Source organism: Hyphopichia burtonii, assembly GCF_001661395.1.
Source record: "Hyphopichia burtonii NRRL Y-1933 unplaced genomic scaffold HYPBUscaffold_5, whole genome shotgun sequence".
Taxonomy (NCBI): Eukaryota; Fungi; Ascomycota; class Pichiomycetes; order Serinales; family Debaryomycetaceae; genus Hyphopichia; species Hyphopichia burtonii.
This window is the reverse complement of record NW_017963732.1, coordinates 333495-347628: the sequence shown is the minus strand read 5'-3', so window position 1 is coordinate 347628 and position 14134 is coordinate 333495. Positions and strand designations below refer to the sequence as shown.

At 34.5% G+C, this 14134-nt stretch overlaps 8 protein-coding genes and 1 non-coding gene across 9 annotated transcripts; 4 read left to right on the top strand and 5 right to left on the bottom strand.

Annotated features, from left to right (window-relative positions):
- Window positions 1–768: 768 nt before the first annotated feature.
- Window positions 769–1158, bottom strand: HYPBUDRAFT_149302 (RNA methylation protein; the record flags this gene model as incomplete). Its single annotated transcript, XM_020220192.1, has 1 exon — window positions 769–1158. One exon carries the CDS (start codon window positions 1156–1158, stop codon window positions 769–771), a length of 390 nt encoding a protein of 129 aa, XP_020075500.1.
- Window positions 1159–1328: 170 nt separating this feature from the next.
- HYPBUDRAFT_110753 (uncharacterized protein) lies at window positions 1329–3062 on the bottom strand (the record flags this gene model as incomplete). Its single annotated transcript, XM_020218780.1, has 2 exons — window positions 1329–2589; window positions 2749–3062. The coding sequence occupies 2 exons, from the start codon at window positions 3060–3062 to the stop codon at window positions 1329–1331; spliced, it is 1575 nt and encodes a 524-aa protein (XP_020075499.1).
- A 220-nt stretch (window positions 3063–3282) lies between these two features.
- On the bottom strand, window positions 3283–4737 carry KGD2 (alpha-ketoglutarate dehydrogenase). The gene has a single exon (XM_020221457.1). It carries the CDS (start codon window positions 4676–4678, stop codon window positions 3338–3340), a length of 1341 nt encoding a protein of 446 aa, XP_020075498.1. The 5' UTR covers window positions 4679–4737; the 3' UTR covers window positions 3283–3337.
- A 698-nt stretch (window positions 4738–5435) lies between these two features.
- Window positions 5436–5508, bottom strand: HYPBUDRAFT_t120. The gene has a single exon. It is a non-coding gene; the product is annotated as a tRNA-Lys (tRNA).
- A 442-nt stretch (window positions 5509–5950) lies between these two features.
- On the bottom strand, window positions 5951–6263 carry HYPBUDRAFT_214180 (uncharacterized protein). Its single transcript, XM_020223075.1, has one exon. The coding sequence runs from the start codon at window positions 6210–6212 to the stop codon at window positions 6009–6011; it is 204 nt and encodes a 67-aa protein (XP_020075497.1). The 5' UTR covers window positions 6213–6263; the 3' UTR covers window positions 5951–6008.
- Window positions 6264–8263: 2000 nt separating this feature from the next.
- On the top strand, window positions 8264–8662 carry HYPBUDRAFT_153275 (uncharacterized protein). The gene has a single exon (XM_020221456.1). It carries the CDS (start codon window positions 8297–8299, stop codon window positions 8621–8623), a length of 327 nt encoding a protein of 108 aa, XP_020075496.1. The 5' UTR covers window positions 8264–8296; the 3' UTR covers window positions 8624–8662.
- A 333-nt stretch (window positions 8663–8995) lies between these two features.
- HYPBUDRAFT_153274 (zinc-binding alcohol dehydrogenase family protein) lies at window positions 8996–10245 on the top strand. Its single transcript, XM_020221455.1, has one exon. The coding sequence runs from the start codon at window positions 9096–9098 to the stop codon at window positions 10185–10187; it is 1092 nt and encodes a 363-aa protein (XP_020075495.1). The 5' UTR covers window positions 8996–9095; the 3' UTR covers window positions 10188–10245.
- A 676-nt stretch (window positions 10246–10921) lies between these two features.
- Window positions 10922–11515, top strand: HYPBUDRAFT_149297 (phenolic acid decarboxylase; the record flags this gene model as incomplete). The annotated part of the gene is made up of 1 exon (XM_020220191.1): window positions 10922–11515. The coding sequence occupies one exon, from the start codon at window positions 10922–10924 to the stop codon at window positions 11513–11515; it is 594 nt and encodes a 197-aa protein (XP_020075494.1).
- Window positions 11516–11605: 90 nt separating this feature from the next.
- Window positions 11606–13525, top strand: HYPBUDRAFT_214170 (uncharacterized protein). Its single transcript, XM_020223074.1, has one exon. It carries the CDS (start codon window positions 11696–11698, stop codon window positions 13460–13462), a length of 1767 nt encoding a protein of 588 aa, XP_020075493.1. The 5' UTR covers window positions 11606–11695; the 3' UTR covers window positions 13463–13525.
- Window positions 13526–14134: the final 609 nt, after the last annotated feature.

Genomic DNA, 14134 nt, shown 5'->3' with positions numbered 1-14134 from the left:
CTAAAAATCAAGGCAATTAAGATATAGATACCTGAAAACCTCCAATTCAAATTCTAGTAACTAATCAATAATTCAATATTATTGGCAAGTCGATAATTAAAAGTCTCTATAGACTTGTTTTGTATTTTGTTTTTTTAGGCAAAATGTACAAAATGAATGAGCTTTAAACAATGATGGATCTTGCCGATAAGCCACGAGAACAAAGACAAGTGACAGGAAGATTGGGGCAAGAGTTTAAAAACGAACGAGTAATTAGAAAACCCTTCAATTTCTTGAAAAAACTAATGTGTTTATCAAAGTAGCAAGATCTGGTGATGGTCTTGAATGACGGTTTGATTATGTGTCAGTAAAAATGCTGGTTTGACACAACCTCTGATGAAAGAAATGGATAACACCAAACTTCTCAAGATCAGAATATGAGAGATGGTAAACCAAAGGTAAACTTCAAAGGATTGAATAGGAACAAGAAGAAAAGCAAGGACTAAGATTGAATCTGGCACTTTCAATGAAATTGGAGATTTCTCCAACAAAAATTCATCACCAAAAAAGAAAAAAAAAAAAGAATTTAAAGGAGAGCCAATTTTGAGCAACGAACTCAGCCAATATTTGCTAAGGTGTACGGGGTGGGAGTATAGCTCTATTAGTTGACGTTGATCTAAGGATGCTATCGAGATACCAACGGTCTTAATGACGGTTGGGTTTACAAGACGGTGATGCTGGGACTTAAATTATATAATGCTATGGTACATACTAAGAGATCATGACTATTTAACATAAATGAGGTGGTAAAAGGAAGTTTGGAACGGAGTTCTTGATATAGTAGATATGGCCACAGTTATTGCAAGTCATTTTCCCTTCTAAGATTTGAGTTTCGATTAGTAAAGCGTGTAAATCTTTTAAGATGAGTTGGTCATCTTCCATTATTGGGTCTAACTCGGTTGGTTTATTTGGAGGTAATTGATCATTGCCTAAATCTTTGGCCACCTTGACGACTGCATCCCAATCCAATCTTTCTAGCATATGACAAAGAAACTCAGGATTGTATTCCTGTTCTTCTTGTGCTAACTCACATTCGGTGTATTTTAATGGGAATGATTCTGTTGATGCGTTGCAGCTTTTAACTGCACACTTTACAAAATTGGTAGTTAAGAATTTCATTTTTTGTTTTATTTTTGCGGATCGTCTTGACTGCCTAGGAGTCTCTTGAACGTCTTCAACTGGGTGTTGTGGTGGTGGTTGTGAAGATAATGATTCAAAATTGAAAAAAAAAATTATTTAAAAAAAAAAAAAAAAAAATTGAAATTTTAGTGATGAGAGTCACGTGACTGCTACTTAACAATCGACTTAAAGTCGAAGATACGATCGTAAGTCAATACCAAACCTTCGACTTTCAAAATCGTTAAGGTATTGTAGATTGTTCTAATGAACTCTAGATCTATCGGGCTCGAAGAATCCTTTGCGGTGAACTCTTCTGACGTTTCAGTGTTATTCGCGACGTGATGCTTAATAAATTCAATATGATTTTTGCAGTCGTCATTCTGTAATTTATTCTTTAAATATTCATTTAGATGAGGAACTAACCACATGATTCTTCCTAAGTCATTTGATTTTGCACTTGCTTGTAATAAAAGGCTGAAAATTTTCTTATTGAAAAGTTTCAGTTCAAACTCATTTAGAGTTAAACCTTTTGATATTAATAATGCTTGTTCTGTTTCTGACACCTTCGAAGATTTCCCCAACCAGAGAGCGATTTTATTGTTCTCTTTTGTTGAATAAATTACTCTCTTATTAAATATTAGATCGATATATTCAAACAAATTAAATTTTATACAACCGTCAATGGCAATTAATATAACTTCGCTTGAAATTAGTAAAGGGTTTGAACAGTTGAAAGTAATCGTGGGCATGATTTCGGCGAATTTGCTTGAAAATCTTGATTTGGATAAAAAGGGGGCAGCGGCAGAGTTGGATAAAGATTTATTATTCTCTTTAATTTCGTTCAATCTGAAGTACTGTAATAACTCTTTGAATCCTTTCGCATCATCTTGCTTAACGTAGTATTTCAACAAGGAAGTTAGTATTTCTGGGTCTTCCTCAACTAATGCCTGGTATGATTGAGCTATTTTTGGAGACTTAATTTGGCTTGAATCTGATAAAACTGATCTCATGAATTGATATGGTGGTAAAGAATCAACAACTAGTGTTTGATAGTTTAATAAACCATACTGATCAAATTTGTCTAACAAATATTTGAATATGCTTAAATCGGGGGTATAAGTTCTAGAACTAATTAATGCATTGGTTAACTTGGTTAATAAATTAAGGTGCTTAAATTTAGTATCATCTGATTCATAGCTTTTAAAAATGTTTTTAAACTTGGTTAAATATTCATTATTATTTATCTCAACCAGATTGAAGCTAATCACACATTCATTTTTAACAAACCTTGAAACATCTGACTTGGAATAATTTAAAAACCTCGAAGATTTAATAAAATTAAAATCCTCTCGATACTGTTCTAATGAAGCAAACTGAGGATTTTGTTTTAAGTCAATATCTAATAAATAATCAACCGATTTTTGATCAAGACTTTTGACAAATTCCTCAATTGAATTTGGCTGCTCTTCCAGTTGGTATACTTTTGTCAATATTTTAAGTATTTCATATTTTAAATTTTCATCGGGGATTTTCGAAAGATATGATTCTTCTTTTAAGAAATATTCTTGATCACGGAACTCTTGTTTGAACGCACAGCGTAGATTGAATTCCACCAATATTGAGGTTATTAATGAATGCACTAATAATTCTATTGAATTTCTTATATAAATATTGGAGTATGATAGGGTTGGCTGTTGGGGATTTAGAAATTCTTGAAACGGGATATTTAACGATTTGCTAGTGGATTCCTTAAATAAAACATCAGTGTTGTCTGGTTGAGCGAAGTTTTCAACAATCTTCTCTCTTAGTTTTTTGTAATGATTTGATAGTATGATCCTATTCGTAGTATTGATTAATTTCCTTCTATGACCTTTCAATTTTGATTCATCGTAGATATCTTCCATTAACTGAGCAGACGCTTCCGGTATATGATTTGATTCCATATACGGTTTGCTCATGGAGCCAACATGCCTTAGAAACGTAAGCTGTCTTCTCGACATGTCTGCCTTACTTTGAATCAAAGATCAAATATTACTTTGAATGAAAGGTCAAATAGTGAAAAAATTCAAAATAGTTAACAGTAGAAAAACAAAAAAAAAAATGAGCTCTCTCTACAAAACGTACTAACAAAAAATTTTTTATATTATAAATAGAGATTCAAAATCGGATATCAAAGAATCTATTGTAATAATAACATCTTTCTTGGATCTTCGATTAATTCTTTAACGGTTTTCAAGAAGGTAACAGCTTCACGACCGTCCAAGACTCTGTGATCATAAGTTAAAGCCATGTACATCATTGGTCTTGAAACAATTTCACCATTAACAGTGACTGGTCTTTGTTTAACACCATGTAAACCTAAAACAGCGGTTTGAGGTAAGTTAATGATTGGAGTACCGTATAAGGAACCGAAAACACCACCATTTGAAATGGTGAAAGTACCACCGGTCATATCTTCTAAAGTTAATTTACCATCTCTAGCTTTTTTACCCAAGTTAGAAATTTCTTTTTCAATACCCAAGATTGATAAGGATTCAGCATTTCTAACAACTGGAGTAACTAAACCTTTTGGAGTGGCAACAGCAACAGAAATATCAGTATAATCTCTGAAAACCATGGTATCGTTATTTTCGATACTAGCATTAACTGCAGGAATGGTTTTAGCAGCTAAAGTAGATGCTTTGGCAAAAGCACCCATAAAACCTAATTTAATACCGGTAGCTTCTAACATTTCATCTTTATATAATTTTCTCATATCCATTAAATTAGACATATCAACTTCATTAAAAGTAGTTAAGGAAGCAGCGGTATTTTGAGATTCCTTCAAACGTTCAGCAATTCTTAATCTCATTCTGTTCATTTTAACACGTTCTTCATTTCTAGAGAAATTGGTGAAGCTTGGGGTTGATTCTTGTTTAGTTTCTTTTGGTTGTTCTTTCTTTGGTTGTTCTTTCTTTGGTTGTTCTTTCTTTGGTTCTTCCTTCTTTGGTTCTTCTTTCTTTGGTTCTTCCTTCTTTGGTTCTTCCTTCTTTGATTCTTCCTTTGGTTCTTCCTTTGGTTCTTCCTTCTTTGGAGCAGCACCACCGGCAGGAGCATCACCTTCTTCTATCTTAATAATTTCTTGACCAACTTCAACAGTATCTTCAACATTAACCAAGAATTCAGTAATAGTACCACTAACTGGAGCATTGACTTCAACATCAATCTTATCAGTTTCAATGGTAGCAATGGTTTCATCTTGACTAACAAATTCACCGACTTCTTTACTAAAAGCTGATAAAGTACCTTCAGTAATAGATTCAGCCATTTCGGGAACTTTAACACTTTGAGAAGCCAAACGTCTTTGTTGTAAATTAATCATACTAAAGTTATTAACCGGTCTGTTGGAAAATGATAATGATCTACTTGAATTAATTGATGCAATTTTTAAATTTAAATTAATCATTGGTTTAGCATTTAACCCATTCTTACTTAAACGGGGTAAACCACGACTAGTTGATCTAATACTTCTAGATAACATCTTGTTTGTGCAATGGACTTGATGGATCTTGCTCCAATTACTTAGTCTATGGATTAGAATATATAAATAATTGATATATCTAAAAGAAAAAGTAGTTGCTATACATTTTTAAAAAGACTTTTTTTTCTAACTATAGTGCTTTTTGACCCGATCGTTTTCTGCTAACAAAACAAAAAAAAAATTTTTTTATTGAGTGAAAATCCATGACAAAACGACATTTGAGAAGGGTTTCGGGTATTCTCCCATACTTTAGCCAATGTCGCGCGCTCCGAATGCCTCTCAACGCACCGGATGCCCCACCAAAACCAGGAAGATGTCGCGGTTTTGTCTCCGAAATTCAACGGGATCGCATAATTTCAAAAACAAGCTCGCTGATTCGATGAAATCGTTACCGGTACCTACTGGTATCTACTAGTATCTACTAGTACCTATGGGTAAGTACCAAGTAGCCTTGAGAGAATTTGGTGGGACTTTGTTGTGCTCCCGGGTGGATGTTTCGGAGTCCGCACTGTCAAAAACTCCGCAAGTCATATTATTGGTTCAATCTGGCTCGGTGTCCCGGCAAGAGTCGGAATGGCCTGGAGCTCGCTTTGTATTTCCCGTTTGCATTGAGTCATTTTGAATCATCCTGGTTGGGTCCTGTTTTCCTGGAGAAATAACCACATTAAGCGAGATCGATGAGCAGGTGGTCCGGGTGGGTGTAATGTAGTAGGGTTAGCACTGGAAGGAAACAACATTTTGGAGGAGCAAAAATAAAAGCCCGATGCGGGGGTCGAACCCGCAACCTTGTGATTAAAAGTCACACGCTCTAGCCATTGAGCTAACCAGGCGCTTTTCATGTTGAGAATAAATTGCCGTTTTTGGAGCTGGATTTGGTTTTGAGGAAAACATTTGGAATGTTTTTTTTAAACCTTCATTAAACCTGGTAGGAACTAATAACAGAATAACTACAAGATGCATTTGATGTACACCTTAGGTGCCGATGGCAAGAGAATCTACACTTTGAAAAAGCTTACCAAATCTTGAAATTGCCCACTTTTGCCTTTTATTTTGGGTCTTATTAAGTCTAATTATGGTTTAATGCATTAGAAAAAAGTTTGGTGAATGCCAGAAAAGTGATTGTTCTTGAACCAGAATTTTGCCTGACCGCAGGCTGTAATGATGTTCCGATTTGATTCACGTTTTTTCAAGGCAATATCATCAATACAACGCACCAGCGTACTATTTCTCTTTCTTCGGGGAGGCATATTTATAAAGAAAATTGCTTTGCCAGTGAAAACGAAGCGAGTACTTCTCTTTTTTGTAGACCTTAGTGACTTCATTTGTTGAATTATACGTCGAAAACTAGAAAAAGCCTCTTTGCCTTGTTTTTATTTATTGGTTGCTTGTTTCTTTGGGCTGTAATAACTATTGTCTTATTGTGTGTGATTTTCCATTTTGAAAGGTATGTGTATTTACTGGACGTACTTGGAGGTCTGACTACCCATAAACTGACCATAGTCCTTTGAAATAAAACGATATTTGAATTGCTCATCTTGCGGATTTCATTTTGAATTTGGCAATCTAGATTTATGGAGACTTGGTAGCTGATATGAATGTATTATTATACGACATAAAGCAAGCTCTTGAACTTTGTAAAAACCCATGTATTCGTCAAACATTATAAAGTAGCCTGTTCATCATATTACCTAGGCCTGACATCTTCAATTTTTCTAACTTTTGAACACTTAACGGTGAAACGAATTATATTTTGCATTGTTTTGCATTTTTTTGCAGTCAAATATCAAAAATCTCGAATTCGATTTAAAACTCGTATTTTCAGATCTTTCAGATAGGCTCTTTTGAAAAGAGTTTACAGATTTCTATTCGACTTGAGTAACCCGTAAAAGCTGTGAATTACGCCCATCTACCCAATCGCTCTTCAGATTATCCTGATGTTAATAAAAAAACAGAGAACAAATAAAAAAACAGAGAACAAATAAACAGAGAACAAATAAAAAAAACTTAATAGCATCAATTTGCGGCAATTCAAAACACCTCTCAAATTGAACACAGTTAAGCAGTAACAGATAAGCAGTGACAGATAACAGAGAATCAAGGATATCCCTATCGTCTGGCTGGTCTATGCTCTCAGGGTGTCTATATTGGTAGTGTATATATTATGAATAATTTTATACGCGTGTATGTACGGGTGTTTATTATTGACAATCTAACCGCATTAGGTCCGAAATGCTGGTTATACCTTGGATGTCAATGTAACCGATTTATTGTCTCCATAAGAATTATTGAAGAATATTAGACAAGCTAGTAATGGGTTGGCTTGAACAATAAACGATGTTTTATGGCTTTTCCCGCTTTACAACATTAAAAGGCTAAAAACCTTTCTGGTTTAGTACTGTATCAAGATCCGATTATTCAATTTTCTTCAACATTTGTATTAAATTTTTAAATTAGTTTAAACCTTACTCTTCTAAGTTCTTCTTTTTCGAAGTAAGAATGCTGGCATTTCATCCGTATGGACCACAAGATATTAGAGTTGTTAGTGATTTGTCTAGGTTTGATTTTGACAGTGCAACCCCGAGAAATCGATCTAGGAATACTACCCCTACCGATCATAGAAGTGAATCGATACTCAACATTCATAACGACCCAACACAGTATAACCCTCCAAGACAGATATTAGAACACGACGAACAGGGTAAAACTACTAAATTATACTCAAATCGATCTGCCAAAAAAACTGATGATTATGAACCTCAAAATGAAATATATCAATATTATATGAAATCTAATAAAACAAATGATAATATAAGTGAATTCACTCCTTATCCACCATCTGTTTATGACGAGTCCAAGCTAAATGATCATCTTCCTTATAATTCTCCTGGTAGACCAGAATTCACAATTCCAAGCATACCTCCTCAGGATAACATTGTACCACCACCACCACCAAAATCACCACCACAGAACAAAATATACCAACCCCAGCCAAATAGTCCTTCAAGAGTGAACATGGGTGAAAGTATACCCGTGATGCCTCAACCAAGAGACGTAATTGTGGAGCCACCCATGGAAGAACAACTTCCTCCCCAAGAAACACCACAAAAGAATAAAAAACGTTGGAGAAGAAGAAGGAAACATAATGACGAAAAATATCTTGATGGTGCATCTATAGATGATGAAAACACAAGCATGACCTCTAAACAGAAAGAAATGGAAGTTGTTTTGATTAAATCAGTCATGAATCGGCCATTATTCAGTATCAAATTGAAAAACATCTATAGCGATCCTGGATTAGGGGAAGAATCGGTAAAAGTCACTGCACAATGGGCCATTTACATTTTTGAAATCATATCAGCAGTGATTGTTATTTCATTATCCGGAATTTTACTAAGCACCGATAAAGATATTGGTAAAGGTATCTATAGATACTTTATTGCTGATCAAATAATTTCAATGATAACGGCATTTTTATTTTTATCATCAATTGTTAACTTTGAGAAAAGAAATGGTAGCTTTTATTGTACTGCTGCTTGTTTATTAACTTTAGTGTCTTTTATTATGGTTAATTCAACGGTTTTAGTACAAAGTAAATGTCCTTCAAAGTCAGTTTGTGCAATGAGAAAAGCTGCTAGTGCTTTCATTATCATATCAACTTTTGTTTGGATGACTGATCTAGTCATGTTTTTAACTACATTATACATTTCAAGATTGAATTTATTAAATGATATCAATTTCGATTACAGTAACAGTGGAACGAACGATAATTTCGTCAATAAAACTCTCCATAATAGACCACAAAACTTCGATCCTACTATCGATCCTTCCACTGGTAGACCTTGGCCCCAGTACTATATGAAAGCCGATGGTGAAATTGTGAGATACGACGGCTCCTTCAATCCTACTGGTATTGAAAGATTAATTGTTTACTTACCTTACCAATAATGTAGAACTATGTATAAATAATAAAAGAACTATGAAACACCTCGTGGAACAACGTAGAGGCGATATTTCTCCCTATTACAGATGACTTTTTATGACAGATATCTCCGTTACAATTTTTACAAATCCTCCTTCATACTTGACTAATGATTGCAAAAAATAAAAAACATAATTTTCTGACCCCTCACGCTATTACATATTACGATTAAACTCATTGTTTCATGCTTTAACAATAACTACCACAACACTGGCAGTTTACATTGAACTAAGTAATTGCTTATTAATAGTGGTGTGGAAATATCGGTGAACATAAAAATCTCACAAATATCACTTTCGCTGTGGATTTTCGCACTGTTAAGCTGGAACCATTTTTTGCAAGTGATGTCTCATTATATAAAGCCTACAAAATCACATCTGTTTTGGTGAAAGCAAGTTAACCAAAGCAACTCTTATCAAGTAACTTACAACTCTGAATATGTCCCAAATAAAAGCCTCTATCTTCACTGGATCCACTGAATTCGGCAAATTGGCCGAAGAAGGTCAAATTGCTGTTCCAGAAATCAGTGATACTCAACTTTTAGTTAAAAATGTTGCAGTTGCAGCCAATCCAACCGATTGGAAACATATTATTATTGGAATGGGTGGTAAAAAGGGTTGTGTTATTGGATCTGATATTGCTGGCTATGTTGAAAAGGTCGGATCTAAAGTCACAAACTTTAAGAAAGGTGATGCTGTTGCTGCGACCTTGAGAGGTAACTGCGTTGCCAATAATGGTGGGTTTGCTGAATATACTGCTGTTGAACAAGTGTTGGCTCAAAAGATCCCTAACATTCAAGAAAAAGCTTTGAGTGTCGGCGATTGTCCTCCTTCTACTATTGATAGTTTTGAAGCTGCTGCTTCCTACTCTTTAAGTCTTGCTACCGTTGGGGTTTCGTTTTCTCATAATTTCCAATTCAAAGAAACTGATTCCTCCAATGCTGATAAGTATGTTTTGATCTGGGGTGGTGCTACTTCCAGTGGGATTTTTGCTATCCAAGTTGCAAAATCAATTTATGGTTTCAAGGTTATCACCACTGCTTCTAAAAAACATCATGATTTTTTGAAATCCTTAGGTGCCGATGTAACCTTTGATTATAAGGATGCCAATGTGGTTGAGCAAATAAAAGATTTTGGTAAAGGTAAAATCCAGTATGCCTACGATACGGTTTCTTCTTCTCAGACTTTACAACAAGTTTATGATGCTACTGAAGGCTCGGAAAACGTTGAAATTGATAATTTACTTTTCTTATCAGCCAAAAATATCAAGACTGATGAAAAAAGAGATGTCAAATTCCATGTCACTCTTGTATATTTGGCTAGTGGTCATGACCAAAACGGTATTGAATCCACACCAAAATTACAACAAGATTTCAATCATTTCTGGCAAGACTTAGTTCCTGATTATTTACCTAAATTCAAAACTCCAGCCTTAAAAGTTTTGAATCCTGGGTACGGTTCTGTTAATGAAGCATTAGACTTACTCAGAAACAATAAGGTGAGTGGTCAAAAAGTTGTCTTCCGAATCTAATTTCTTTCTTCTTTTAATAACCTTAGTAATTCTTATTATTGATCTGAATCACAAATAGATACGATAAACAGTACTCAAATTGTATCAAATTAGCCGTAGTATTATACCTGCTTAAGATAACTTTGTTAGGAAAAACCAAAATATAAAGCTGGAGCCTTACATATCTCGAAATTTAGGCCATTTTACAATATGTCAGAATCTTAATAAGCCCCCGGAAAGGACAACGTAAATTCCATAATTTGTTTTATTTGGGCGACTGTATACTACTGTAACAAAGAAAGTAAGGATCATTGCTTTGGATCTAAAAGAACATGGTATTGTCTAATGAATGGGTAAAAGTGAATGGGTTACAAATCTGCTAATTCAATTGAACAACAAAAACTAAGTTAACATCTCAACCAAAAGAGGTTATCATGTACGCTGGTAGTAACTCCCCAATTGGATACAAGGATTCCAGTTTAAAGTCAGGTCTAATTAGAGTATCAACAACGTTGAGATATTAAAGTTCAGCCTTTTTAATTAATGTACAAGGCGTTGACATGGAAAGTTTTTGCAAAATTCAGTTGAATAACTAATCAGGCGAGTTTCCGCTAAAAAAATGATGATGAGCCGGTTCGTAATGAGGAGCAACTTAACTGACGAGATCGGTTTTCTCTTTTCAAAAAACGTTATAAAACGGCCTCTAATTTCCATATAATCAATTGTTAATAGTTAGGATTCAGATAGAGAACATAATGCCTTCAATTTCAGGAATTTACCAAAAAATAGTTTCTTCTTTTAAAAAAGAAAATCCGTCAAAGGAAAATACTGCAAAAGGCAATTATGATCCAACGTTGGGTGTATGTGAATTTTCAGTCCCTGAAAAAGAATTCGAAGAGGAATTATTAGATAAACATTTCGAATATACATACGATAATGGTTGGACCTATCAATTCTGGGTGCCAAATAAAGAAAGAATAATTTACAGCATTTCAGGTGGTCCAATGGCTGGTAGATCAAACTTTCAAACAACTTATTACCAAAGAATAAGAAAAAACCTTTGGCAAATTAACTGGCTCGAAGAAACCGGAACCATTGTATCAATAGTTCTTGATATTGATAACAAAAGAATTACTACTTTCTGTGTCTTCTCTAAAGGACATTGGGAAAACCCCCTGATTGCTCATGGTGATAAAAGAAATCCAAGTGATTTAAAAAATTGGAGAAACTTAGCTAGAATAGGTTTGCAAACTAATAGATATTTACTTCCTGAACAAGCTACTATCGATAAAATCTACGATGGTCCTGGTGAACTTAAGCCTGTTGAATTAAGCCACCCAACATATTAAAAGTTTTGTATATTTGAATACACAATAGAATAATCTAACAATCAAGTCTTATTAGTTTCGGTAATAGTTTGTGTGCAACCATTATTTTTGTAAAATTCGCAGCCTAATTTCCACATACACAAAATTTGCACTATAAAGACTGATCTATCGAATTGGTTGATAAGATTAGCAGTTAAGAAGATGCGCTTAGTTATAAGACTTCTCTGCTTGGTGGGTATAGCTGAGTCTCTTGCAATCCCTAATTTTAGTTTTCCTGATTTCAGCTTGAACAAACTTCAATTTCAAAAATTAAAACTCGAAAGCGAATTGAAATCCTTATTCCCACCAAATGAAAAAGAAGACAACAGAATATTTGCTGCTTTCAATAGCGATGATACAGAGGAAGTGGTTGTCTTACCTCATGATTTGTTGATTCGCTCAAAGCTTTCTCAACTTGGCCTAGGAGAAATGATAAAGCATGGTTATGAAACAAATTTGAATTTCAGTAATGGGATCACAGGTAAGTTAGATGTCCCTAACGATGCTAAGAACTTATTTGTCTTCAATACAACAAACAGTCTTGAAAAAGGTTCAGAAATGAATATAACAGAGCATTTTGTAAGAAAATTTCCCTTCTATCCGCCAAAAGTTTTGAACTTGATTAACTATTACTTGGTGGTTCCTCAGAATTATCTTGATAAAAATACTTTTGAAATTAACCAAGATTGCTTGTATTCCAAAAGTATTTTAAGAGTTCCGGTATCAAAGTTACCGTTTTTCACCCACTCTATCACAAAGGATATGCCGTTGATGGTTTTCATTTTCAATGATGATCCGGAATACATAGATAAAAGCTTTGAATCAATGATTCATATTGATAACCATTTGGCCGAAAACAGAAAAATTGCTTTCCTTGATGAGTTGGCCAAGGATTGGGTAAATGAAATGGGATATGGAAATTTGATATATTCCATCTTTTGTACAACAAACCCCAAAGACTTAGAAAATAGTTACTGTCTTAATATTGAATCACAGTCCAGCACTTTACATCTATTTCCAGCATTTCCTAGAAAATTCCCGAAAGAACAAAATATCAATCAAAACTTAACAAAGAAAGTGACTGTTTCCAACGAATCAGAAGAAGAAGAAGAAGAAGAAGAAGAAGACGACGAAAAAGATCACGAAGTACCTTTAGTGAAGGAAAATTCAAAAGGCGAAGCTTTCAATATTCAAAAAGATCTTGAAGAAACACCATTCAAAGCACAGATATTCCAGCAAATAACCGACAAGTTTTCCAGGGTTGGCGAAAAAATCTATGATACGGCATATGAGTTTGCAGTCGACCCAAAAGCTACTTTGAGAGAAGCAGATAATTCTTTAGACCGCAAGCTAGGTAGATTAGAAGACAAGCTTAAAGAAGTACCTGATAATATGGAAGATAAACTACAAGATTTCAAAGACAAGACTCAAGAAAAGTTCGCCCTAAACCATTCTTTTGACAAAGATGAAGATTATAAACCCGATTGGAGCGATTTCACCCAAACAATAGAGCAAATCCAATCAGACAGATGGGAGGATGACGGTGATAAAATTTATGAGTTCGACCGTTATAATAACCAAGGTTTTGAAGGTTACTCAAAAAAGAAAAGGAAATTGGGTGAAAGCATATTCTCAGAAGAACCGGAATTCTATATCCCATTATCAGAAGTGAAGCAAGTAATGCTGATTCCTTTAGAATCCCCCCGAAAAAAGAACTATTCTCAAGTCGTATATGGAATTGATATTGGAAAAGTAGAGGGAAAGGATGATTTAGTTCCGCATTATAATAATCATTATAGAAATTCTACAATTGCTGCAAATAAAATTAAAAGAGAAGAAAAAGATTGTGTTGAGATAACCTGGTTCAATCTCTTCCATTACAGCATATTTGGGAAACCCAACTTCTGTATCAAAGAAGTTAAGCCCTGAGATATCAACCAAATTACAAATATTAGATAGTTTATCCATTTTTTAAATATATCTTTTTTTTAGTTATACCGCAATGGATCTTTCCAGATCTTTCGAAAGGAACTATTTCTTATAGCCGTGAATCGTAGTTAACAACTGTGACTCTGTAATTAGATTAGCAAGCTTCACGAAATCGAGGCCAAAATAAACATAGATCGATCTACTGCAACTATATCCGATTACTCAAAAGTAGAACACCCGAAAATGGACCCAAGTACGCTTTATACCTTTAAAACTTCAAACGGATGATATTTTTTAAAATTACTTGGACTTAAATACGAAATCAAGAGCCTCAAAATCTTAAGTGGAGCTCAAAAGGAACCTTGGTTTATTGAATTGAATCCAAATGGTAGGATTCCAACGCTTATTGATGAAACTACCGGTGTCACCATTAGCGAGTGAGCCGTCTTACAATATTTGACAGACACTTTCGATAAGGACATCTTTGGGGAGCTGACACCTCAGTCCTTGGCTGGGCCATTTTCGCTCACACCATTGGAATTGAAGTCGAACAATATCCTAGAGTTTTGAGTTGGGCCAAGCTGATTGCCAAAATTCTAAGTCCAAAAAGGCATTTCTGTGCCCGAAAACGTGAACTTTACCCCGGATTGCTCTAACAAGTTATATAATATA

What these genes read in the sequence shown, in the direction of transcription:
- HYPBUDRAFT_153274 (XM_020221455.1), top strand. Translation starts at nt 9,096, where the DNA reads ATGTCCCAAATAAAAGCCTCTATCTTCACTGGATCCACTGAATTCGGC.
- HYPBUDRAFT_153275 (XM_020221456.1), top strand. Translation starts at nt 8,297, where the DNA reads ATGAGAAAAGCTGCTAGTGCTTTCATTATCATATCAACTTTTGTTTGG.
- HYPBUDRAFT_214170 (XM_020223074.1), top strand. Translation starts at nt 11,696, where the DNA reads ATGCGCTTAGTTATAAGACTTCTCTGCTTGGTGGGTATAGCTGAGTCT.
- KGD2 (XM_020221457.1), bottom strand. Translation starts at nt 4,678, where the DNA reads ATGTTATCTAGAAGTATTAGATCAACTAGTCGTGGTTTACCCCGTTTA.
- HYPBUDRAFT_214180 (XM_020223075.1), bottom strand. Translation starts at nt 6,212, where the DNA reads ATGAGCAATTCAAATATCGTTTTATTTCAAAGGACTATGGTCAGTTTA.